Raw genomic sequence first — 27,473 nt, forward strand, 5'->3', positions numbered from 1 at the left:
ATTTGAAAATGGTAGTTTAAAAACAGGTTGCTTATGCAGGATATCTCAGACTCTTTAATATGATAATCAACATTATTTTAAATCTCCAAGAAAGTAGGGGACTAAAGTATGTACTATGTACAGAGCTTATTTGCTCCTGGATTCCTTTCCATGGAACATACCGTGAGATGAGGGTTTCATGGAACACACTGGAAAAACACTGGTTTAGGTACATGTTACATTTTTATAGACTAGCTTAGTTCTTAATTCATACTATTCGTTCTATGAAAAACTTACGTCCTGAGTTTGAAACAACACGCTTAAAAAAAACCTTGCCGAATGCAACCAAATCACATGTATTTAGATTTCTATAGCCACTGATTACTGTGCTTTTGAGATTTTCCCTAAATGGCATGTTAACCTCAAACAAAATAAAATTATTCCCAAGTTTTCAGTTTAAAACAAGAAATAAAAACTCAAACTAAACACTTGAAAAATATTCCTATAAGCAATGTTTATCAATAATCCAAATAAAGTTTATTTGTAAGGTGCAACTTATAAAATGAGAGAATTTTCTGTATCTTAAAAAGCATAATATTTGGTTGGTCTGGATTTGAATCCTGTCATTTAGCATTTATGAGAGACTGAGACTGAATAACTTGGCCAAGAGCTTTTTCCTCCCTACAAAGTATTAGTAAGAATATTTGCTTTGTGGGCGCCTGGGTGGCTCAGTTGGTTAAGCGACTGCCTTCGGCTCAGGTCATGATCCCGGGGTCCTGGGATCGAGTCCCGCATCGGGCTCCCTGCTCTGCGGGGAGCCTGCTTCTCCCTCTCCCGCTCCCCCTGCTTGTGTTCCCTCTCTCGCTGTGTCTCTCTTTGTCAAATAAATAAATAAAATCTTTAAAAAAAAAAAAAAAGAATATTTGCTTTGTGTGGTTGTTTTGAGGATTAGATTATAAAGACCGAGCACAATGATGGGCAAGAACAAATAATAGGTTTTGAAGAAATGGTAGTTCTTCTTATCATTTCCATCATAAAATAACTAGTTTGCCACAATATAGTCCAAGAACTTCTCATGGTATCCAGAACACTTGGCTAATAGAACATGGTGCTAAGACAACTGGGTAGCAAGAAAATAAAATCCACAGGTAGAAAATTGTCATACTACTATAGTTTCTTATAATGTGTTTACTGTATGGAACTTAAAAGGGGAAAAATTATGAACGCCTAGGGGAAAATGGCACTTTCCTTCAATATTCAATTTAAAGTTGTTCATATTTAACCATCTTTCATACCATTATATGTCTCAGATTTTAAAGAGCATCACTGCTTGATTTCAGACTGAAAAATGAATACACAAAAAAGATACCAAAAGAATTAAGCAGAACTGATACTGATTACAAAGTTGAAAATAAAATCTACCCTGGCTAGAACTGAACACTGACAGTTAACTTTCTCCAAAGGAAAATCTAACTTGAATTATATTCATTTTTTTAATATAGTTCAATACCATGTCAATGAGGAACTCAAGACACAAAAGCTGTTTTATCTGACTACCTAAAATTCTACTGCACATTGTCATTTTTCAGATCTTACTCCTCTGAAATACTTACGTACTTCCTGAAACCGGAAATGAGGGTTTGCCTGTGATTTAAGTTTCAGGAAAGTTTGTAGAAAACAACAAAGCAAATCAGTTGTTAAAGATCCTGCTTTTTCGGGCGCCTGGGTGGCTCAGTTGGTTAAGCGACTGCCTTCGGCTCAGGTCATGATCCTGGTGTCCCTGGATCGAGTCCCGCATCGGGCTCCCTGCTCGGCAGGGAGTCTGCTTCTCCCTCTGACCCTCCCCCCTCTCATGTACTCGCTCTCTCTCATTCTCTCTCTCTCAAATAAATAAAATCTTTAAAAAAAAAAAAGATCCTACCTTTTCTTCACTATATAGCAGCTATTTCTACAAATATAAAAGAGTATGTGCATACTTTCTCAGAACTCAAAATGAGAACACCAAGAACAGAAGTCTATGTGCATAAACATATGTATACACATATGTATCAGCTAAATTCCCCAAAGTGGATTTAAACCAGTAAGAATACTTTGACATTCTAAATTCAGAAAGCAGACATAAGCACTATTTTGTTTATAAATCAGAGGTATAATGAGCTAATAAGTTTCACTCGGAATATTATATAGTTTAGAAGTACTCTGACTGGATCCCATTAAAAAAAGTCATTCAAAATAAAAAGCACATTCTTCTAACAGCAAAGAATTCTCCCACTTTTTATTTATTTTGACATATTGGTATTTTCATAAACTTGCAAGTGGAAGATAAGCTGTTCAATAAAAGCCATTTCATATATACAATATACAGAAATTATTTTCAAAGTCTGTTCATATAATGAATTCTTTTGGTATTGACAAAAAATTAAGATACAAATAATTGACTAGAAATGAAACTATCACTAAACTAACACAGGAACTGCACTTCATTTCAGGAAAAAAATCCAGATCTTACTGTGTTAGAAGAATAAAGCACATTTGTCATAGTATACATTATCATATTCCCCTAAAGCAGGGACTATTTAAAGTTTTTAAATTAAAAAGTATTCAGGATTACTTCTGTCTGTACATTCAGGAACTATCATCATATCACTGATTACACACAATTCTCTCATCATGCAAAAAACCTGTTAAGTTGTTTTCTAAGGTCTAATCAAGTCAAACAGTAAACTAATTATAGCAATTTAATTAGCAAGCTGTAAATCAGAGAGGTGTAGAAATTCCACAGTTGAATTGTATTTCCTGTCTACAGTATGGCCGCTATTCAATTTTCTCCATGTATTAGAACTAATAGGCATTGATAGTCAAACATTTCATTGTAGCAGCAAATGATAGAATATGTGAGAGAAGGAAGAGTTCCTAATTTCATGACAATCTTTATTACGCTTTGTAAAAGTAAAGGGCTGTGTGTGTATATGTGGAAAGGAGTAAGAAACAAAGACAGGAGGTTAAGACAGGTATATAAAGGGAATGTTGAGACTATACCAGAATTGTATTTAAATATTTAAAAAACTGATCTGAAAGTCTGCCCATCAAGTGTACAAAAAACAGAGCCGATGTTAGTGCAAGTTTAACCTGATCATTTATTTGTGAAAAAAGCTAGTTTTGATGAGGAAAAATTCAATCCTGTCCTTGTAAACATAGAGAAACTCAAGGGGAATTTTAAAGATAGTAGGCCAGAAAATGCAAGTTACTCTTATAATCCTTTTCAATTGAACAGACAAATCAAGTTGAAGACACATGTTAAAATACTTTTCAGACTGACTGAATATTTACCAGCTTATATAATCTCTTGTTCCAACTGGATTTCGATTTAAAAAAAAAACAAAAAACACTTTTTATAAGAGCTATCACACCTAGAAGTGAAGAAAATAAATTAGATCCCCCCAAGAGATATTATTTTAACCTCTAAAGCATAAAAAGCTATATAATATACAAATTAACCAGTGTTCTTACAAAAGTAATGTAGTTTTGGACTGATGACATTATGCTATATTTGTGGTGAAGTACTAGGCACAAGAATATATGTATCAATTAGGCATTTTCAGTCTAATTAGTCTCAAAAGTCATTTAATTCTTGGCAATATATAATAACTGGTATGCATTCTGGTACTTAAGTCATGAATTGTTGAGAACAAGAAGCAGTGTATTATAGTAACAGGGTCTGTATCTGACAATTACAGTGTTGAACAAATCTTTTCTATGAACTCTGTGATTTGTTTTGCAGTTGGTCACTTGTAGTAGATCCTGCAAAGATAAAAGAAAAAAAAGTCAATATAATTTATTGTGTATTGTCAACCTTGGAACTACCTGAGCTAAAGTCCCCTTTCACTGCTATGGATGATAAATATAAAAACCTAAAAAAACAAATAAGGATGTTTGATGTAGGCTCATTAGTCTGACATAAAAGAATCAGTATACCTCCTAAATATTCTAAAGGGCAGAACAAGAGTATCTACTTGGTGATGGGACAAAAGGTTTCAGATTGAAATGTTTCTGTGAATAAATCAAAAGCAGCAGTTAAGACAACTCAAATATCCAAAGTTATAAAAAGATCTCAAAACAAGAAAATATTTCCTTAGAGTCTAAACATGCTACTTTTCTTTTTATAACAACAGCAATAAAATAGATGAAGATGGGCAGAGGTTGGGGAGAGGAGAATGACAATGCTCATAAAGTAATGGGCTACATAGGACCTGGAGATTTTAAAAGCTGGTAAGACTTTTTTTTTTTTTTTTTTTTAAGGGCTCAAAAAGAGTAGAGGACAAATAAGGAACTTACTTCCCTAAGGCTTATTACATAGTCTTTTCTATCCTTGTGGACTTAATGATGATAAAATATAAGCCTGTCATTGAAGGAAAATCAGGCAGTGAGCTAACACAAATTTTATACTTGAAAATTGGAGAATCATTTATTGAATTTAAAAGAAAAAAATGTATTTATGTACTAAATGTGTGAAATCTAGTATCTTACCAGCAATGACAGACAAAAGGCCAGAGTTATTTTTCAAAAGCCACGGCTTAAAGAAAAAGAAATCCGTGGCACCTGGGTGACACAGTCAGTTAGGTGTCCAACTCTTGGTTTTGGCTCAGGTCATGATCTCAGGGTCATGAGATGGAGTCCCACACTGGGCTCTGACCTCAGAGCAGAGTCTGCTTAAGACTCTCTCCCCCTCTCCCTCTCCCCACCCCCCTTAATAAACACATAAATCTTAAAAAAAATCCTTTAAATCTTTGACACAGTGTTACTGATGCAAATTTCCAGCAAATGAAGGACATTCCTAGTGCTTTGCCAGAGTCACTAAGAATTGATATTAAAAGTCTGAGCAAAAATTGATGAAAAGTTATAACCAAAAAAACATTCATTTTGAATACATCAAAATAAATCCCCAAGATATGGGAAACAAAGACTGATTAGGGTATGTCACCTAAAAATGGATAATAAACTTTAAAAGAGGAAGAGAGAGACATGTAACAATAATTACTTAAAATGAAGTTTGTTCAGTTAAATATAAGCTAAAAAACAACTATGGTGAATATAATGGAAGTGAAATGCCATATGAAACAAAATGAAAGTCTAAAGCATAATATGGAATAAAAAATATTGTAATTAGGACATTAAATGAGACACAGAGTCATCAGGTTCTATCACAGAATCATTCATATTTCATATATGCTCATCAAAACAATAATATAATAATGAGTTACTTTCCTAAGGCTTAACCATCTGAGGCACAACAAATAAAGTTACATCTCCAGTTTTCAAGTATAAAGCAACAGTTTTCAAGTACAAAGAGTAGGTAAATGGGCACAAAATCTGCATTAGCAGTATAGAAGATTCACCTTCATTAAACACCAGAATTTAATTAAAAAAATAAATAAAATCTATTAACTATGTTGGATCAAGAGTTGGCAGGTTGCAAGGGCTGACTGTCCAAGACTTAAAAACAAATAAAAATCAGACAGGTATTTTGTCAATCCAGTAGTCAAAAGAATTAATATTGGAAAGGTATGACATACTCTGTACTTGAAAGGATGTTAAAAACAAATCTTCTGTATTAAAAACATGTTTCTTTTAAAAAGTTTAAACCTTAATTTAGATTGGTAGGACAGATAAAATAGAATATGAAACATCAAAAACAAAATACAGCTTAATGTGAAGACAAACATCCTTGCTTAAGCCAAGTAAACAAATGAAAAAACCCAGCCATATACATATGGTCTTAAATCAAAACACCTCTGGGCATAAAAACTTTATTTTGAAATTGGCCACAGGGGTTGAGATTTTAGAAAGTTTGGCATAATAAATTTAAGTGAATTTCAAAAAAATTTTCTGAGGTTTTTTTAAACGTGTAAAGCAAAATAAAGTATGTCATTTAGGCACAAAGAATCACAAGTGTCTCAGTGATAATTTCAGAAACATCTAACCTTGATTTGACTCTTCCATGTTCATGCTTTCTTCGGCTCCAGTCTCTAACATTTCTTCATCTTCCTCATCATCATGTAGGTCTTTTGAAATTAATTGTCTAGCTAATTTAATATTCAGTCCTTCATTGTAGTGAAGCTTCCTTTTCATTTCAAACTGTCGCTTTTTTTCTACAAGATACAAAAAGTAGGTTTAGGAAGTCTTTAGCTCAAGGATTAGGAAAATACAGCCTGCGTCTGTTTGGTAAATAAACTATTATTGGGGGCCGCCCGCGTGGCTCAGTGGGTTAAGCGTCTGCCTTCAGCTCAGGTCATGATACCCGGGGTCCTGGGATCCAGCCTCGAGTAGGGCTCCTGCTCAGTGCAGAGTCTGCTTCTCCCTCTCCCTCTGCCCCTCCTCCCTGCTCATGCTCTTCCTCTCTCTCTCTCAAATAAGTAAAATCTTAAAAAAAACTTATTGGAACATGATCGTGCTCCTTTGTTTCTATAATAACTTACAGCTACTTTTGAGCTCAATGGCAGAGCTGAATAGGTGCAGTTGAGGCCATATGGCCCATAAAACCTAAAATATTTATTTATTTATTTATTTTACTGAAAAACCTAAATCTTGTCTTATACAGAAAAAGTTTGCACACCTCTGCTTTAGATGGTTCAAGTACATCTTAATGGGAAAATAGGAATAAAAACCATTACTAGGTAAATTTGTGAAGAAAATTTAAAGACATAAGAAAAATCTCCAGAAAGAATTGAAATGAGGAAAAAAACAAGCTATATAATACCATATATGTGTCAGGTAAAAAGTCTGCATGCACGTGTATGCATACACACAGAAAATAAGACAATTAGCATGGTTAATTTTGGGACAAGGAACTGTGGGGTAATTTTAGTATTTTCAAGTCTTCCATTTTTATAATTTATTACAAATTCCCTCAAAAATTCTTATTAGCAGGGTGCCTGAGTGGCTCAGGCAGTTGAGCATCTGCCTTCGGCTCAGGTCATGATCCCAGGGTCCTGGGATCGAGCCCCTTGTGGGGCTCCCTGCTCAGCTGAGAGCCTGTTTCTCCCTCTACCTCTCCCCCCTGCTCGTGCTCTCTCTCTCTCTCTCAAATAAATAAAATCTTTAAAAAAGAATTATTAGCAAAAAAATAAAAATTCTCATTATCCATGAAGAAACTGCAGTGATTTAAAACACTGCTAGTTAAAACATAACTTCATTCCCAGAGTAATTTTAAGAAAAAGCTGTTATAAGGCACAGCGAAGAAATCCTAGACTATTCTTTCATTTATAGTCTTCACCATAGAAACACAGGGTTAGCAGCAAATCAACTTAACTGATCATATTTTATTAACAGCATTTAAAGACTATTTCTGTAGAAATAGTTCTAAGATTTTAAAATTTCTTAGACTGGTAAATAAAAAGGGGTGACATAAAATTGCCAACTGTTTGTCAAACAAGAGCATTAAAATTCATTTATCAGAGTTTTATTATGTTCATGGAAGTATTTTAATGCCAAAAAGCATAGAGAAATCTCTGCATAAGGCTACTCAAAGTACTTTCTCAGTCTCCTTTAATTCCCTCTGTTTTAATAATCATCTATACTTACAGATGACTTACAGTTACTTATGTTTCAAAAGCAGGCATTTATCGTTCTTGTTAGTACTGATCAATCACTTTTCAGCCTCTATTTGGGTTGGGAAAAGGAAAGTTCTGAGACCACCAACTCAGTATTCCATAAACATTTGTTTCAAACGACCAAGATCTTGCCAGGCATCTTTCTTCTTCTCTACTTATGAATTGCTTTTGTGATTTATTTTACTCTTTGAGAATACCATATGGTAGAGGGAAGTAAAATTGAAAAAAGAGGCCAATAAAAAGACCAAATCCTCATGACTAAATTTTTAGTGATGCCTTTCAAATATTCAAATGATGTAAAAACCAATATTAAAAAACCAAAAAAATGGTTTTACAAACTTCCAGTGACAAAATAAATTAAGTCATGGAGATGTAAAGTAAAACAAAGGGAATATAATCAATAACACTGTAATAACACTGTATATTATACAGTGACAAATGGTGCCTATACTTATGATGAACACTGAGTAAGGTACAAAATTGTTGAATCCATATGCTGTACATCTGAAAACTAATGTAACATCAATTGTACTTCAATAATGAATTTTAAAAAATGGTTCTGATTGCCTCCAATATCACATCTCTTTACTAAAAAGGTAACACTTTTTATCATTACAAAATAACACATGTTCATGGTAGAAACTTAAAAAAAAAAAAAGCACTCAATTTCCTCACTCAGAAATTACCATTAATATTTTATGACTTTAGAATTTTTTCTAGAAATTTTTCTAAAAATAACTCCTATATTTTTATATATGCTATTTTTTCACTTACGATATAGTTACAATTACCATATGTCCCAGTTTGCCCAGGCAAGGTTCAGTTTATGCCTACCATCTGAGGAAGTATAATATGACCCTTTCTTTCACCCTAAAATGATCCAGAGTTTAGCTAATTAGATATATGAAGATATAGTAAAATTCTGCCATGTACATAGCAGATTTATATAATTTTTAAATGGCTATAAAGTATTGAGTTACCATTTCTCTCTTCTTGGTCAAAGATTTCTAATCTCCCTCTATGTATTTTCAATGTTTTTAGAGTGTAATACACATACATTTTGTGCTTTGGTTCTATTACTTTCTCAGTGTGAACTAGTGTCTTTTCAAACCGTGCATCAGGATTCCTTAGTGGGTTACAACCAGTATTTTTTAAAAAATGAAAAAAAAAAAAAAAAAAACACAGAATAAACTGCTATGCATTACACATACTAAAGGTGAGTACTGTTTTGTGAAATTTTTCTTTTTATAATTTATGCATACATGTATAACATGTAGAACTTAGTCAAAAATGTTTACAAAACACTAGAACAGATTCTGGGAAACTGAATTGCTAGATCAAAGGGTGTCATTTTCTTTTAAAGCTTTTGGCTCGTATATTGCCAAATTGCCCTCCAGAAAAAACAAACCATTTTTCATGCCCACCGATAAGTACATGAGTAACTTATTTCTCTACATTCACACCCAAAGAGAAACTCATTCTTTTTAATCTTTGTTGATCTGAAAGGAAAGAAAGGGACCATGATGCTGTGTGCTTATTTATGTACTATGTATGTATGTATGTACGTAGTCTCCATGCTGAGTATGGAGCCCCACACAGGGGTTGAACTCACAACCCTGAGATCAAGACCTGAGCCAAGATCAAGAGTTGGCTGTTAAACCAACACAGCCACCCAGGTGCCCCCATGATGCTGTTTTAATTTGCAATTTTTTATTCCTAGGAGTTGACATTACAGTATTTCTCTCTTGTGAATAATATTTACAGTCTAAGAAAAAATTTTTTTTAATTCTAAGAGATGCTGAACTTGGTTTTGCTTGTTATACATTCTAATTTTAGAATACTCAAAATGCTTTATGTAAGTTTAAAATATACAATATATTCATTTTGTAGAAAGATGCTAATACAAGTGGTCTCAATCTTCTTTGACTATTTATATTCATTTTACCTATAATCCTTGTATCGTAGAGCAACATACTACAAAGAGTACAAGGACGTTAAGATTTTAGGCCTGGCTTTAACAATAATCAACTCTCCATGTGAACTTCACAAGTGAATTACCTTTTTTATATTTTCTTTTACTATTCTATAAAATAATGGAGAATACACCCAAGTATTTAAGTTATTACAAGTTATTATTTACTGAACACTCACAATATGACAGAATCAGTGTTAAGTGCTTTAAATTCTTTATCTCATTTAATACTCACAATACCTCTAAATATTTTTATAGATGTCAATTTAAAGAAACTGAGGCTCAGAGAAATTACAAATTAGACACATGACATACCTGGAGTATAAACTTTGATTCGTCTGATTCCACAGCCAATATCTTAATTGTTACGCTATCAGTTACACGATAATTTTTTCTAAGAATTTGTATCAATAAACAAGGACTTTCAGATATGTAATTTGTTTAAAAGCAATAAACACCTACAGGAGTCAGTACCTACTAGTAAGAACTGAACTTGTGAACTTGTAACTAAATTGTTCCCCCTGCTGGCTAATTCTGGAACTACAATTTGGGGGGAGGGAGGAAAAAAAAATCCCTTAATGAAAACTGACAATATAGACTAATAATAAATTTCTGTTCTCAATATATCATGTTTTGTTTTTTTTAAAGATTTTATTTATTTATTTAACAGAGAGAGAGAGACAGCGAGAGAGGGAACACAAGCAGTGGGAGTGGGAGAGGGAGAAGCAGGCTTCGCGCTGAGCAAGGAGCCCGATGCGGGGCTCGATTCCAGGACCCTGGGATCATGACCTGAGCCGAAGGCAGCCACTTAACTGACTGAGCCACCCAGGCGCCCCTCAATATATCATGTTTTTAAGAGGATAATGAAGAAACCAGCTCCAGAAACAATTTATATTTGAAACCGTTTTCAAGGGTCTTTGGAGTATATTTTTAGATAATAAGTTAGGAAGTCACTGAGAATACAAGACCTATAATACAACTTGGGATTGGGCTATACATAAAAATTTTTTTTCTCTTGTACCACAATTAGGCTCAGACCATCACAGTTTGTTGAATAAGCTATATTCTGAAGATGACAGACAGGAGTAGCAAATTATACCTTAGGAGCTACACATAACAAAGATTCTGACAATTAACTAGCAATATTCAGAATCTCAGTTCTAAAGTTGCTGAACTTTTTTACAGTACAGGTAACATCCACATTTCAAGGCTTCAAGTACACTACTAACTCTTTTCTTTTTCTTTCTTTTTTTTTTTTTTTTTAAAGATTTTATTTATTTATTCATGAGAGACAGAGAGAGAGAGAGGCAGAGGGAGAAGCAGGCTCCCAAGGAGCAGAGAGCCCGACACGGGACTCGATCCCAGGACCCTGGGATCATGACCTGAGCTGAAGGCAGACGCTTAACCATCTGAGCCACCCAGGTGCCCCTCTTCTTTTTCTTTCTTGTGAGGGTGTGTTTGTGTTTTTCTTGCATCTTTTTTCCTATACATAGGTTTGGTTTTTCCTTTTAAAAATAGTTAAACACGGTGTTATGCACAAACAATGAATCATGGAACACTACATCAAAAACTAATGATGTAATGTATGGTGATTAACATAATAAAATTTAAAAAATAGTTAAACACTATATAAACAACTTTAATTCTTGAAAAAACTATACACTCACATGGTTCAAAGAGTGTAAAAAGCAACAAGATGAAATATCTTCCTTTTCTTCTTACCTCCACAGATAACCACTGTTACTTGTAAAAATAAACTGTGAGTAGGTAGCAATGCCTTAACTGTGTATGTACTGTATGCACTACAAGAGCCTCTTCCAGCCCTGCTGAAAAGGCTCTTTACTCTCCTGGCCTATGACATTACTGTTCTTTTTTTTATTTAATGGGACCTAAGAAAGATCTTCACTCTACATGTGACCATCTTGGTTCATTTGGTAAGTTTCACCACTGTTTTAAAACAGAAAAAGCACAAGCAATTGGGAAATTAGCTCTTACTGCTATCCATTTTAAGATCATCCAAACACTCAATGACTCTACAGGCATTAGTATTTACTGAGCATCTACTCTGTATCAGACAGTAAAAAAGAAAAAAGTACAAAGGAACTATAATTACTTAAAAGATGGTAATATTTTCCCAAATTCTTGAAACCGAGGGAGGTGGTGTATGTGTGCAGGGGGGAGGGAAGCTGTTATCCAATAAACCCACATAAGTAGAATGTGAATTATAAAAATGTTGCTCCTTAACCTTCCACCATCCACTTCCCCAAAAGGAAAACTACTTGACAACCTTCAAATAATGGATTTATTTTAGCAAAAATTATTAGCACACTGCTGAAAAGTCAATCAACTACCTTGTTCTTCAGGTGAGAGGTCACTATCCTCATCTTCACTGCTTTCTTGTTCATGAACCCGATACTTTGGCTCTGAGCCTTCAGCAGCAGCTAATCTACACAACAATCATTTACAAAGAAATCAACACTGTGATATTCTTTTATTGAGTGTCTCATTCATTCAACTCTTCAGTTTCATAAAAACATTTAAAGATTATTAATATGCCAGCTATAACCTGATGAGGAAAATAAAAAGTGGGAATGAGTTTAGAAACCAGTAAGCAATAAGAAAAGTGGAAGGTGACAGAAATCAAAGCAAAGAGATAGAGCTTTTTGTTTATGAACCCACTTATTTTTGCATAATCTCTAGGTATAGACCCAATGTGGGGCTCAAATTCACAACCCCAAGAGTTGCACGCTCTTCTGACTGAGCCAGCCAGATGTACCATCTTACTTTGATCTTTAAAACATAGGATATTAATTAACACAACAAAAAAAACACAAAAGCATAGGGGATTGACACAAGGAATCCGTGTACCAGGCTCTAGTACTCCAAATTTTCTGCTACCTGCATACTTTGATTTTAATCTAGAGACAAGACTATAAAAGTTGCTAGGAAAATCCAAATAAACTTAGCTCATGCTTTTTATTTACACTTGTACAAGTATAGTAGAATGGCTTCAACTCTGAACAATTAAAAACAAGTGAAAATGTGTAAGTGAAAATGCTTCAGTCATCAGTACTTACTTCTTAGCTAAGATATCTGGGGCCAGGGCTTCAGTGGTTTCTGAGTCACTCAATGCATCTTCATCATCACCAACCATACTAGAATGACAAGCACATTATAATTAATACCTAAACTGTAATTTTTCAAGCAGAAAAACAAGGTAAGGAACCATAATTCTATTGATCTAGTTATAATATCAACATATTTATAGCTCTGTTGTCCTATTTGAAGCTTAATTTAATTTTTATTTATTTATTTTTAAAGATTTTATTTATGTATTTGAGAGAGAGAGAGAATGAGAGACAGAGAGCATGAGAGGGAGGAGGGTCAGAGGGAGAAGCAGACTCCCTGCTGAGCAGAGAGCCCGATGCGGGACTCGATCCCGGGACTCCAGGATCATGACCTGAGCTGAAGGCAGTCGCTTAACCAACTGAGCCACCCAGGTGCCCAATTTAATTTTATTTTTAAAAAGATTTTATTTCTTTGACAGAGAGAGAGAGTGCACTCACAAGCAGGGGGAGTGACAGGGGGAGGAAGAAGCAGGTTCCCTGCTGAGCAGAGAGCCTGATGCAGGGCTTGATCCCAGGACCTCTGGGATCATGACCTGAGCCAAAGGCAGATGCTTAACCGACTGAACCACCCAGGTGCCCTGAGGCTTAATTTTAAATTGTTTCTATTCCATGCAAATATTTGAAAATACAGCACCAATCAAAAAAACTCTCCAAATGATTTTTAAAAACCACTACTGCAACCATGAAAATAAATACTAAGAACTCGAATCATTTGTAAAAAATTAAAAAACTTCAAATATTCCATCCAGTGAGAGGGAACAAATATGTAGGAAAACAAAAACAAAACCACTGTCTGGTTTTAGAATATATATTTGTACATCAACCTGAAGACAGAAACAAATGATCCACACAGACATAAGGCTAGGTAAAATACCATAATTAAGATCCTAAGACCTGGGGCGCCTGGGTGGTCATGGTCCCAGGGTCCTGGGATGGAGCCCCACATTGGGCTCCCTGCTCGGCGGGAAACCTGCTTCTCCCTCTCCCACTCCCCCTGCTTGTGTTCCTTCTCTTTCTGTGTCTCTCTCTGTCAAATAAATAAATAAAAATCTTAAAAAAAAAAAAAAAAAGACCCTAAGACCTAATCAAGAGCATTTAAAAGCTATTAGCTTTCCCAATCTACCCTCTAATAAAAAATTTTCTCCCCACTTAATTGCAAACGTGGGCATATTTAATTCTCAAGCCACTTCGGTATAAAAGCAGAAATCACCTATATTTTAAAAAAAAATACTGATTTATATCTTTCCTGGTAGTTGAGGAGACAAGTTAAGTAAGTGCTATAGTTTAGATGATGCTCTTTTTCCCATGGGAAGTTGAAATGAAGTTATTTACATTATTGGATATAATTAGAGTAGAATAAAACAATCAATCTGTAGAACTTTTACAGACAACTCTATGTTATATTATAAAATTTACAGGCAAACTACATGTGTGTGCTTGGTGTGTGTGTATATTCATACATACGTATATATAAAAGCATTAGTAACTTCTGTATACTAACCGTGTGAAATTCTTAGATAGTATAACATGATCTTTCTATAAAAAGCATCCTCTTCTATTAAACAAAATTCTTTAAAAAAAAAAAAGGGCCATGAAAGAAACTGGTAAAACTGAGCACTAAATCGATAAAAGCTAAGCACATATATCTGTACATACATAGAGCCTCAATTACTTAGGAACCAAATGACTTTGGCAACTCCCAGAGGAAGGATATGGGTAAGGTAAAGGGGGAAAAAAAAGCAGTACTAAATAAATACCATTCAGATTTATTATATTTTAAATATAAACAGTCTAAAAATAATGCCTACAAAGAAAAAAAATAAAAAAATAAAAATAAAAATAATGCCTACAACTTTTTGAGTCATGTTCAATTTTAACTCTTTTAGGATAGATATTTCCAACCAACACAGATAAGGAAGGGATGTCTATCTACTACCATTACTGAAAAGGAAGAAAGCCCTGACTGTGGCTTCCGGCACAATAAAAGCTTTAAGATATAAAGTATATTCTTGTAATTAGAAGAAAAATGAGAGTATGAACTTTTCATAAATGATATGTCCATTTCTTCCCTCAAGCTTTATTAGTATTGAGTTTCAGCACCTGTACCTATTTCATTATTTCTACCTTTGTCAAAATCTCCATGTTTATTCTTGTTTTTACTGTTTTTGCTATCAACAAGCTATAAGTTATCTCAACTTACCTTCCAAAGTTTTCCTCCACTGATTCAAAATATAGACTTTCTTAACTCTATTTTAACAGTAACTCCTGGATTTATGTTACCTTCCTTCATAAACAAAGTACTTCATTCCTGGAAATCTTCTTCATTACAAATTAGGGCATGGTCTGAATTAGGTATTTCTACTACTTAGAATCTCTATCTTCTCATAATGCTCAAAATACATTATTTTTGTCTTCACACTAATTATTACCACACACTATAAAAAATTCTGGAAGACTCAAAACTGCCAATAATCACAATGTAATTATCTGAAGTATAAGTTTAAAAATAAGGACATGGAACAATAGTAATGACCACTTGTCTTTGAATGGGTTAAAAAAAAGCTGTGAAGTTATCCTTTTCTGCGGGGATTGAGTAAGCTCCTGATTTCTACTTAGAAAGCAAACAAGTCCAACCTTCATCTTCCTTTTTATAAATAGATTATCTTAAGGAAGGCAAAAGTCACTAATCTGTGGCTAGGGACCACTGAGTTACAGCAAACAAACATTTACTACTACAATTATAATGTACAAAATGGATTCCCAATTTTTTCTTAAGGGGGGGGTGGGGAGGGGCAGAGTGAGAGGGAGAGAGAATCTTAAGCAGGTTCCATGCCCAGTGCAGAGCCTGATCTCACAACCCTGAGATCATGACCTGAGGCTAAATCAAGAGTCGGATGCTTAACCCACTGAGCCACCCAGGTGCTCCTAGATCCCCAAGTTTTAAAGTTACATATTACTGGGATGCCTGGGTGGCTCAGTGGGTTAAGCATCTGCCTTCAGCTCAGGTCATGATCCTGGGATTCTGGGATCAAGTCCCACATTGGGCTCCCTGCTCAGCGGGGAGCCTGCTTCTCCCTCTGCCTGCCCCTCCTCGCTGCTTGTGCACATACTAGCTCCCTCTCCCTCTCTCATAAATAAATAAAATCTTTAAAAAAAAATAAAAGTTACATATTACTTATACTATAATACACAAATATGCAGTTGGGTTATTGATTCATGCTCCAGTAACAAATATAAAATCAAAGAGAAACTTAAAATCAGCTGTTATTCAGAAGCTCATATGGAAGTAAAAAAAGGAATGAATCTATAAAACATTACCTATGGTAAGGAGTGCTAGGTTCATCTATTTTCATTAAACCATAGTCTTTGTCTGCTGGATGATATGTCGCCAGGATGTTCATTTCATCCCACTTCTGGGATTTTTTACTAAAATTAAAAAGAAAAAAAATTTCCTCAGTGAAGTAAAAGATAAAAAAGGTGCACATCTAAAACTGACAAACATCCAAATCCCACATTTCAACTTCTATTTGACTGCTACCTTCTATTTTTACATATACTTTCTTGGAATAGAAACGGACATAGGGTAAAAGCCATAAGTAATTACAATAAAATAAAGTATTTTATAGAATACTTAGTACCCACATATTAAAAACACACTATTCAAAAGCTTCACCGGATATTCAAGACACTATTATATTATGACATGCTTAGGCTTCATCTGGCCTATAGAAGATTCCCCCGTGCCTTCCTGCAGTTATGAGTTCTGCAGGGGATTGCCTACTGTGGACCTCAGGTTGGAGAGGGGCTAGTGCCCCAACGCAGCCTGGAGACCTCCAGGCTGGAGGGCAAGCAGGGAGGTAAGTAGGAGCTGGGGTGGAAAGCAACTCTGAGGGGGCCTCCCCACCCCTGCCCAGCCCAGCGTTGCCCCACTTGGGGCTGTGAAGCCGGACAAGGAGAAGCTGGAGCAAAACCCTGAGTAATCCCAGGACATCAAAGCTCTGCAGAAAGACCTGGAACAATGTGCCAAGCTCCTAAAGCAGAAGAGGACCACCCTGGGATATACTCAGGCTAATGTGGGGCTCACCCTGGGGGTTTCTCTTTGGGAAGGTGTTTAGCCAAACCACGATCTGCCATTTTGAGGCTCTGCAGCTCAGTTTCAAGAACATGTGTAAGCTGCAGAAGTGGGTGGGAGAAGCTGACAACAACAAAAATCTACAGGAGATATGCAAAGCAGAGACCCTTGTGCAGGCCCGAAAGAGAAAGTGAACAAGTACCAAACAAGGATCGAGAACCAAGAACCGAGTGAGAGGCAACCTGGAAAACACGTGATGTGCCTGCAGTGCCAGAAACCCACCCTGCGGCCGATCCGCCACACTGCCCAGCAGCTTGGGCTTGAGAAGGATGTGGCCTGAGCATGGTTCTGCCATCGCTGGCAGAAGGGCAAATGATGAAGCAGTGACTCTTAGCGAGGAGAGGATTCTGAGGCTGCTGGGTCCCCTTTCTCAGAGCACGAGTATCCTTTCCTCTGGCACCAGGACCCCATTTTGGTACCCCAGGCTACGGGGGCCCTCACTTCACTATGCTGTACTCCTCAGTCCCTCTCTCTGAGGGTGAAGCCTTCCCCCTCTGTGTCTGTCACCACTCTGCACTCTCCCATGCATTCAAACTGAGATGCCAACCCTCCCCTGGAATGGCGGCCAGAGGAAGGGGGAGAGCTAGGCAAAGAGAACCCGGGGTTCCTATGAGGATTTTGGGATTAAGTTCTTCATTAAGAAAGGATTTAGGAATGCAAAGGGTATGGGGGCAGGGAATTTGGGGGGAACTGGTTGGAGGGAAGGTGAAGTTCAAGGATGCTCTTGTTTTTAATCCCCACATCACTCATCACTTTCTTAAATAAAGAAGCCTGGGACACACACAAAAATAAAATTAAAAAAAAAAAAAAAAAAACAACAATGAATACCTCCTTGGCCTAATTTTTCAGAGATATCCAAAACAATCAAAAGAATTAGAACATAAAACTACAGGGAATACCTCACTAAATTTAAATACCATTAATAAAGATTTAGGTTGCAAACAAAATTATAGTTCAGCCATTTTTTTAAAATCTAGAAAAATAAGAGTTTGCTAAGAAATGGTATATTCAGGGTACTTTAGATAAATCTACTTAAAAAAAATAAAGTGTTTTATGAACATCCGTAGTAATATCCATTCAACAAAATATTTACACAACTTTTAAGGTGCTAAATAATTAGATGACTTAATTACAAACTCTTTGGATCTACTCATTATTGCCACCCAACAATATTTTGTTACATATACAATTTGTGCCTTGGTTATATACTTGAAAATAAAACTGTAAAAATCAATGTAGATTTTACATAGATTCAAATCTTTTCTGCACTTGCACACATTGGTGAGGTTTTACTGTGGATATTCTTAATTTTCCTAAACCTACCAACACCCAGATTCTGAAATGTTCTAGAAAAATGACATTCTTAAACTTTAATATCATATTCCCTTCTCCATGCCCTGAGTCACCTTTAAACTATATGTGCCTGCTCAGGGCAGGCGAGCCTGACTTTTATGTTCTCTTGCTTTCTTCTCCAAATCACCCTATTTCAGACTAAGCACTTTTTTCTTCTTCATATTTTAGTAGAAAAATCTGTATAAAATTCACCATTTTAAACATTTTTAAGTGTACAGTTCTGCAGCATTAAGTACATTCACATTGTTGTGAAACCACCACCACCATCCATCTTCAGAACTTTTTCATCTTCCCCAACTGAAACTCTACCCACTGAACACTAACTCCCCATCCTCCCCTCTCCCAACCCAGGCAACCCCCATTCCATTTTGTCTCTGAATTTAACTACTTTGGGTACCTCACATAAATAGACTCACACAGTATTTGTTCTTTTGTGACTGGCTTACTTCACTTAATGTCTTCAAGGTTCATCTATGTGGTGGCATATATCAAAATTTTCTTCCTTTTTAAAGCTAATTAATGTTCCACTACAGACTAAGTACCTGGACTACAACTTCAAGCTGCTTATCCTTTGTTTTATCAAGAGACAAAAGTTGGTCCAGACATACTCCACAAGTGACTGAAACAACAACTCCCATTTTCCCCCTAAAAGCAGTCAGAAGTTACCTAATGTCTCCTCACCATGAAACAGTCAAAATCTTAAAAGCTTGTTAAGAAGCTAAAAATTAAGACATATTGGTCATTAACTGAAGCACAGAAACAATATTTCTTCTTTAAAGAGCTGCTTTTTTTAATTCAGCATGGAATGTACCTGAACTTTCAACTAACCAAATTTAAATCTCACTAGTATTAAAAAAACACTTGAGTGAACTAAACTGGAAAAATGGACCCTGCTTTATAATACTGATTTTTTTTTTAATATGTCTAGCTGCTGAGTAATACATAATTGGTCTTGTGGCAGAAAAAAAACAAAAACCAAAAAAGCCCACAAAAAAATCCCAGCATGTTTAAGGTTTAAGGTTCAAGTTTGTTACCCTTCACTAGTCCTGTGATTACAGGCAAGTCCAACAAATACCCTCTTTGGGGCTATATTTACTCTACATGGAAATTATAATAAAATGGGAGTTTTAGTAACAGTCCTTCTTACAATACAGGGTTATTGAGAGAATCAACTGAAATAATGTCTGTAAAATCAAATTATAAAAACACCACACAAACATAAGGAGTTTTTATGATTTTAAAATCCAGTTTTGGGTTAAAAATCCTGAAACCATATCTCACTTAGAACTGTAGAGAATGGGTTGAGAAAGGTTATCCTGAAGAAATGTTTAAAATTGCCTTTGAACTGAGTGCCTTCCACCTTGCCCTGCAAGACTCAACATTTATATGATTTTGAAAAATTTCTATCTGCCACAGAACAAATTTTTCTAAAAAGCAACCAGTTTTGTATTCAACTAAGTCTATAGTTTCAGACATTTTGTTATATAGTTCTTATCTATAAATTACTGTGAATTTAGAAAGCAAATGACTAGGTTTATTCATGCTATATAAGGAAACTCATAGTGGAGAGATATATTTCTAAAGATTTTAGACAGCAGACATGATCAAGCAGCTCTGATTAGAAGAACCGTGAAAGAAACGTACACAAGCTTTAAGAGAATTAGATAAAGTTTGTGAAGAAAGCAATCCAATTAATAAGCAAAGGGAGACTCAGGATACCATAATTAGATGTTCCCTCCTGAGAGAACAAATTCCTCTGAAATGACAGCTGAGGTTAAGTGCCACGCAGAAACAAAATCACAAGTAAAAGTTTCATAAACCTGCATTAATAGACAGTCTTATTAAGATTTCGTATTAAAGATACTGTATAGAAAGCTAGCACACCTCTATATAAAGTTCAAAAGCTGACAAAACTAAAGTGTGTAGGGATGTATACTTACTTATGTGATTTCCATAGAAGTCAGGAAGGTGGTTATGTTGGGAGACAGGGGAGGAAAGAGCGTGATTGGAAAGGGCAGTCCTGAGGTGATGGAAACAGTCTTTTTCTTGACCAGAATGGTGGTTACAGGGGTATTTTATAATACAAATATATTATAATTTTATAATATAAATACATTAATTTGTAATTTTATAATTTCTTAAACTTTAAAATTACATTTAACACACCTTTCCATATTTGTATTACAACAAAATACTTTAAAATAAACACATATTAATGACGTTGTTAGGTACTTCCTAACTTCAAAGTAAAACAAGTTATTTCCTAAATGATGTTAACAATATTGAATTAAAAATGATAACTTATCATCATTACTGCTTAGGATAGAAAAATGACAGACCGTTAGGAGTTCGAAAGGTTTCTCTAATGGGTGGAAACCCAAACACCCTATATATCTATTTTGTGAGATAACAGGAAAAAAAAGAGCTGTAGGATACAAGCAGAAATAATGTTTTCTTAAAATTAAGGATAAAATTTAATAATCCCAGCACCCTAGCCCACTAGCAATTTTGATTTCTGCAAATTCCATTATTATATAAAATAATATATATTATATAAAAATATATAAGCTATCAATATATACAAGAAAATATAAACTATGTACATACATATAACAGTAGATACAGTATATAAAAATACATCTACTGATATGGAAGCATTAGTATATATATTTTATTTATAAAACAGTAGATACAATATATAAAATATACATCTACTGATATGGAAGCTATTAGTATATATATTTTATTATAATAAGCCACTTGTATTTTCTAGTCTTTAGTTTTTAAATAAATGCATAATACTCAATAATAAACTATTCACCCAATGTTAGATATTTATATTGAATCCAAGTTTTTCCTATTTAGAATAAAGCAGAAATGAACACATTTGTGCATATTCTGTTTAATGATATGTTTAGGATAACTTGTTAGGATAGGCATATCTGGGTTAAATTTCATCAGGAGCTTTACAGTTCATTCCATGTTGCCATATAGCTTCCAAAGAGAGAACAATATGTAATGTCCCCAGTAATTACCAAAACTTTGTCAAGATTGGTTATTTGTGTATGTGTTATCTCCACCTGAGCAGTACAAATCATTATTTAAAAGCTATTTTGGGCGCCTGGGTGGCTCAGTTGGTTAAGCGACTGCCTTCGGCTCAGGTCATGATCCTGGAGTCCCGGGATCGAGTCCCACATCGGGCTCCCTGCTCAGCAGGGAGTCTGCTTCTCCCTCTGACCCTCCTCCCTCTCGTGCTCTCTCTCATTCTCTCTCGCAAATAAAAAAAATAAAATAAAATAAATAAATAAATAAAACCTATTTTATGTTTCTTTGCTCATTACCTTATAAATATGAAGAAATGCTTTGTTATTTTACTTTCCTTTTATGAATTATGTTTACATCCTTTGCCTTTCTATTGGAAACCTCATAAATCTAAGTTCTTTACACTGAAATATGAGCAAGTTCTTGCACATCTGTATACACAGACTTACAATGATGTAGAAAAACATAAAGAACTCAAAGGTAGAGATTTACACCATGTTATGTATATATAAACCAAAGATACATATAAGGTATAAACCACATTATATATAACCCAAACATTATATGTAACCCAAATTCTTCCTGGTTTGTCTTTTAGTTTATTTTCCACTATTAAAATAACTAAAGTTTTATGTATGCAAAGCTTTACTCGACTTCCTCAACACCATACTAAGAGCAAAAGAAATTCTTAGAATTATTCAGCTCCAAAGAAGAGAACAATATCTTGCAAAAACATCAGTTTAAATAAGGGCATAAAACAACAGATTACAAAGCATGCCAGGAATTCTTATGCGGAAAGTAGTGAAGTAAAAGGAACTGTTAGCAGAGGACACTAAATACGGAAATTAGCATCTCTAAAGTTTTGGCAGAATTAACATTAGTTATAGAGTAACAAAATCCAAAAAGCAAAAGTGAGTTTGATTCCAAGCTGCTTGTGTGACCTTCTGTAGTTCATTATCTCTACCTAGAAAAAATATGGGCACCACCACTTATATTGCAGATCTGCTGGGAGGATGAAAGTACCTGCTGGTTTCATTTCCCCCCTCCCTCTTGGAAGACTGGTTTTCCTACAGCCTAAATCTGGTCCAGAAAAAGTCACCCCTTCTCACTTTCACTTTGATAGCTCATATGATACCGCCTCAAAGGCCTACCCCTACTCTTGTTGCTTGTGATTTGCTCATTTGGTAAGTTTTAGCCACACTTGGAGTAGGAAGCAGGATTTTGCTTCAAGGTGTTAAACTTTAATTGCACACTTCAAGAAAAGGTTCTTTCTTTAAATAAAGATTCAACTTACATAGGTTGACAAAGTACAAGACTATGAAGCTTGATACAATTACTGAACAATTAGTTAAAAAGCAATCAGTAATCAAAAAGTCACTTTTGGAAAACTTTACAGTACAGTGAGGCTTTATAGTCCAAATCCCCTTACAGGCAGAAAAAGATGAATTTGAAGCATGTTTATATAAAATTATATTAAAGGAAATTAATTCAAGTGCAATGCTTTTAAGCAGAATTCGCCTACATTACCTAAGGGTACAACTGAATTTGAATGGAACATAGTGACCTCAAAGCATATTGTATAAAACAATCTACTGAGATGTGGGAAAAATTAGATTCCTATAGTTATTTCTACTTAAATAAGACTAACATTTGAGGGTGAGATACTGAGCTAAACTAACTTTTCATTTATTAACTTATTTATTTATTTATTTATTTTAAAGCAGGGGCGGGGGGCAGAGGGAGAGGGACAAGCAGACTCCCCACTGGATCATGACCTGAGCCCAACGCAGACACTTAACCGACTGAGCCACCCAGGCGCCCCTTATTAATTCATTTAATATAATTAAACTACACATGGATATAATGAATAAGTCACAGGCAGTCACAGAGGTAATAAGTAGTAGACAGGATCCAAATCCAGACAATCTAGTCCCAGATTAATCACTAACCTATAACACTTCTCCTAAGTTTTAGTAACATTTAATTTCTTTATTTTCACCAATTAAAAATGCACATTCTCATTTTAATCTCTCTGAAAACAGTGTATCTTAAAATGGATGGCATCTTATAATTCACAGTATTTTCTTCTTTCTTGGTGGTACATAAAATCACAGTACATCTTAGAATCAATGGTTTCTTGTTTTTGATGAAATGCACATAGCTACTCATTAGATCTATTATTTTAGACCTTTACAAGTTGTACACTATATTCAAGGTAATCCTGATAGAATGGGAATTCCAAAATCATAGGAGATGACAGTGATGTTCTAACTACTTCAATAGTGTGATACCATATGCTGATTTATCTATGCCTGATTATGTGGATTTACAGATTCTATCCAGTTGTAATTGAACTAACCCTCAAAAAATGGTATCTGACAAGTGGTAACTGAAGAAACCATTCATCGAAGATAACAGTACAAATGCAAAGCATAAGAAAATAATAGCACTGAGACAAAAAAAAAAAGTTTGACAAGAACTGCGTAAAAAAATTCTAAGTATTTGAAATATGGCATTATATGAATCTTTTAAGTGTATACTGAGCCTTGAAATATTATCTAATAATAGTAATATATGAGATAAATTATAAACAAACATATCTGAAGCATATTTGAATTTTTTCCTACTAAAAAGATACACAATAAAAGAGTTTAGAGACACATAAGACAACTCAACTTCTGGCCTTAAAAGAAAAAAAATCCCTTGGTAATACCCTTCATGCTAAATAAAATGTCATGTTAAACAATATCCTCACAACTAATGAGGAGGGGGTGAAGTGGTGTGTGCAGAAAAAGGAAACTACCACTGCATTTTACTTGATAAAGTCACCAATAAAAGATAGTTATTTGTGGATTCTGTATTTACAAATTTGCCTACTTGATAAAATTTATTTGTAACTCCAAAGTCTTACATGAGGGAGGCGATTTCTCCGTCTCTCACAGACATGTCGCAGAACAGGGACAATTCTGATTGCTCCACACACATCTTCCCAGCTGTTAAACAAGGTGATTGATACTTTACCTTGTTTCAGCTCTCAAACTGTAAATAAGTGTCTCTTTTGCGTCCACTTAGTAACACGTTTTTTACTTTTTTGTGTTTTTGTTGAATCCGTTGTTTTAAACGGTTCCTGGGTGGCTCAGTCGTTAAGCGTCTGCCTTCGGCTCAGGTCATGATCCCAGAGTCCTGGGATAGAGCCCCGCATTGGGCTCCCTACTCTGTGGGAAGCCTGCTTCTCCCTCTCCCACTCCCCCTGCTTGTGTTCCCTCTCTGGCTGTGTCTCTCTCTGTCAAATAAATAAATAAAATAAAATAAAATAAAAAAAAAGAGGGAGGAATCTTGTAGGAACCTAACTCTGTTATTTCTCCTAGGAGCAATAGTTCAGTATTCACTAATTCAGAGTTTGTGGTGATTATAGACCAGGACTGCCGAGAATAACAAGAACTGACTTAGATCCTGGGTCATTTTCACAATATGAGATTCTTTTGCCTTATACTCTGTCCCAACATTTAAAGTTAAACCATTACACTACACTTACTAGTTTCTGAATTTTAAGTGTATTAATAAAGTGTATTAAATAAAATAATTATTTTCAGTCCTTTTTATAGCAAAAGGGGAATACTGGTTGTAATTAAATGAAATTAAACATTACAAAGAGTTCAACTATACCTTTATTGTTTCTGTTCAAAGACGCTCTCATAAAATTGCTAATGTTTGCATAAGCTGTGACATAAATAATGTGTATTATATTACCAACAGAATTTTCTTTGCTTTACAGACATATAACACTGATAATGAAAAAGCCCATTCCCTTTTACTACTTGTTTACTACAAACATCATGAACCTCAATGAATTAAGAGGTTGGTAGTTCCCTTTGAAGACTTATGAGCTGTCCAACCCTCTAAGACAAGCCAACCAAAATCATCCACCTTGGAACCTTGTAAAAGGCCCCTTTTAAGTGAATCTGTCCTGCTAGCAGCCTAGGATAGTGGCTTTCAAGGCAGAAATACCTGGAAGTAAACTCCAGACAATTACAGAAAGAGGCTAACCCATTGAGTAAGCCCAAAGGAAATTATGGCAGATCCAAGCTGAGAATAAGTAGAAGATAAGGAAGCAGAGAAAGATAGGGGAAAACAATAAGCCACTTGGTAGCCAAACAAAAAGAAGCTCACACTAAGAATAACTAAATAACATAAATCCCAGTGAGAACGATACTCTTGCTGTTGAATACCCTGAAACTGTATAAGAGCTTTCTACAGTTTGTTTGGTTAATTATCTTAGTCTTCCTGCTATAGCTATATGTTCCAGTGAGTTTTCTTTTTCTTTTTTTTTTTTCCAGTGAGTTTTCTTAATTCAGTAACCTACAGCCGTCATTCCCCACCAATTCCCATTTGAAGCAACTTACCCAAAATAGAGGTTGGAAAATTTCCTGTTAGAGAATGTAAGTCAAGCATCCAAAAGAGAGTGGGAGCGTAGGAGTTGTGAGACAAATTAAGGTCCTTTTCAATCCCAAAAGGCCATGAGTATAAGCTGTCATCCTACTTAATGTTTTCTTCAAAGTAACACAAATTTCTATAAATTTATCACCACCAAGTAGTAGTTCTTTTTATAGTCCTAAAGTGATACTTAAACAGGTGTGCTCTAGTTGTAATATTCTAAGTTTTTACAAATGCCCTCATTTTAGCTTTACGACTTTACAGATTTCAATGATAACTTCTCTTAAGCCTTATTTCTAGAATATAGAGTCCTTATATTTTTAGTATCTTGTAACATCCAAGACCCCTAGTACTTCTAATCCAATGGTATATTTTACACTGTATGTATGGTACTATTTTCTTTTCATTGAGCATTGCATCTTGGATATCTTCCTCTGTGCATAAACATCTTTCTTGCTCTTTTTAAAAAGGGTGGTATTTCGTTTCATTATACAAATGTACCATAATTAATATTTCACTAGTCCTTATTAATAGACCCTGGGTTGTTTCCAATTATTTACTATTTCACACAATGCTATCGGGCAACATCTTTTTACACGTGTCCCTGTGACTATGTACGACTAAGTACATATCACTGGATCGTTTTAAGTTGCTACTTTCTGAACTGTCCTGAGCTTAGTTATGTCTTTCAAGAGGAACAAAGACTAGAAAGCACTCCAAATTCTTGTTGCAGATGCAAAAATAATTAGCAATAGATTTCCATTAAATATAGACCAAAGACTTGGAAAATTTTGGTTTCTCTTAGTGTAGAGATAATGACAAACCAGGATCTAAGAGAGTTGAGTGTGGCATGATGCTTCTGATAATGTCCACCTAAAAAGGAATGACTGTGGAAGCTCGATTAGAAAAATGGAGAAAAGGGTCTCTTTTATGGAGAGGTCTCGTACTGGCTTGAGACTAGATCTTAAAGGGTTCCCAAGCCAAGAAAAGATTTTTATTATTGAAGAATTTTAGGTACCTCAGATACGAGGTTAAGAAATAATAAAAGCTTAACAGGTGAATCTTTGAAACTTCTGATCCTTCAATGTTTCCACTTTCCCAAAGTTCAAAGATAAGATGTTTGTTTTAAAAAATGACGTATGCGTGTATACTTTTAAGAAGGAATAAAACGATTAACGTCATAGCTCCTGCCTTCTTTAAAATCACTCTACCCGGCAGCCTGGCTGGAGGAGAGAGAGACCCGAGCGGCGCTGGAGCCGCATCCGCGCAGCCGCCCCGGCCGCCGGCCAGCGCTCGGGGTCGGGGCTGGGTCCGCGGCCAGGAACGGCGGGGGAGGGAAGAGGCGAGGCCGCCCGGGAAGGAAGGAAGAGCTTCCTGGGCCCACCCGCGGCCGCCGCTCCCGGCTCTCACCTCAGCTCTTCGTCGACACTCCTGCCGGGCTGCTCGTCCGAGGCCACCACAGAGGAAGTCGTAGAACTCTTGTTCTTCAGTATCCCCTTGATGGGCCGATGCGAGGCCGTCGAGGCCGCCATTGCCCGCCGCTCCGGCGGTCGGCTCAGCGTCGCTGCTTGGCGCTGGGTCCAGGAAGGAAAGGGCTGGGCGCGAGCACAGACTCGCCAGGCAGCCGCTGAGCCCGCCTGGGGCTAAAGCGGCCGCACCTGCTGTCGCGGAGACGGCTACCGGAGTCGTTGTCACGACACAACGACCCCGACGCCACGGCCGACGCCGCGCGGCTGGCGGCCCTTCACGCGCCCTCCGCCACCGACACTTAACCGAGGCCCGCGGGCAGAAGCCGGCCTAGTGCCCCAGCGCGGGAGCGACGC

At 35.8% G+C, this 27,473-nt stretch overlaps 1 protein-coding gene and 1 pseudogene across 2 annotated transcripts; one reads left to right on the forward strand and one right to left on the reverse strand.

The window, feature by feature from the left end:
* Positions 1-2,240: 2,240 nt before the first annotated feature.
* Positions 2,241-27,473, reverse strand: PPP1R2 (protein phosphatase 1 regulatory inhibitor subunit 2). Of its 2 annotated transcripts, none has more exons than XM_034999863.1 (6): positions 27,061-27,473; positions 16,008-16,115; positions 12,639-12,716; positions 11,913-12,007; positions 5,961-6,128; positions 2,241-3,780 (listed from the first exon to the last, which is right to left on the reverse strand). In XM_034999863.1, exons 1-6 carry the CDS (start codon positions 27,180-27,182, stop codon positions 3,734-3,736), a joined length of 618 nt encoding a protein of 205 aa, XP_034855754.1. In that variant the 5' UTR covers positions 27,183-27,473; the 3' UTR covers positions 2,241-3,733. The 2 variants fall into 2 exon arrangements, with proteins under 2 accessions (XP_034855754.1, XP_034855753.1); XM_034999862.1 differs by having other exon boundaries at positions 11,910-12,007; positions 27,061-27,454.
* On the forward strand, positions 16,761-17,359 carry LOC118006964 (annotated as a pseudogene).

Source organism: Mirounga leonina, unplaced genomic scaffold (assembly GCF_011800145.1).
Source record: "Mirounga leonina isolate KUSES-001 unplaced genomic scaffold, KU_Mleo_1.0 Mir_115, whole genome shotgun sequence".
Taxonomy (NCBI): Eukaryota; Metazoa; Chordata; class Mammalia; order Carnivora; family Phocidae; genus Mirounga; species Mirounga leonina.

What these genes read in the sequence shown, in the direction of transcription:
- PPP1R2 (XM_034999862.1), bottom strand. Translation starts at nt 27,182, where the DNA reads ATGGCGGCCTCGACGGCCTCGCATCGGCCCATCAAGGGGATACTGAAG. An exon ending in AGTGTCGACGAAGAGCTGAG is followed by an intron (nt 16,116 to 27,060) that starts GTGAGAGCCGGG and finishes TTTTAATTTTAG; the next exon opens with TAAAAAATCCCAGAAGTGGG. An exon ending in CCTAGCACTCCTTACCATAG is followed by an intron (nt 12,717 to 16,007) that starts GTAATGTTTTAT and finishes TTGTCATTCTAG; the next exon opens with TATGGTTGGTGATGATGAAG.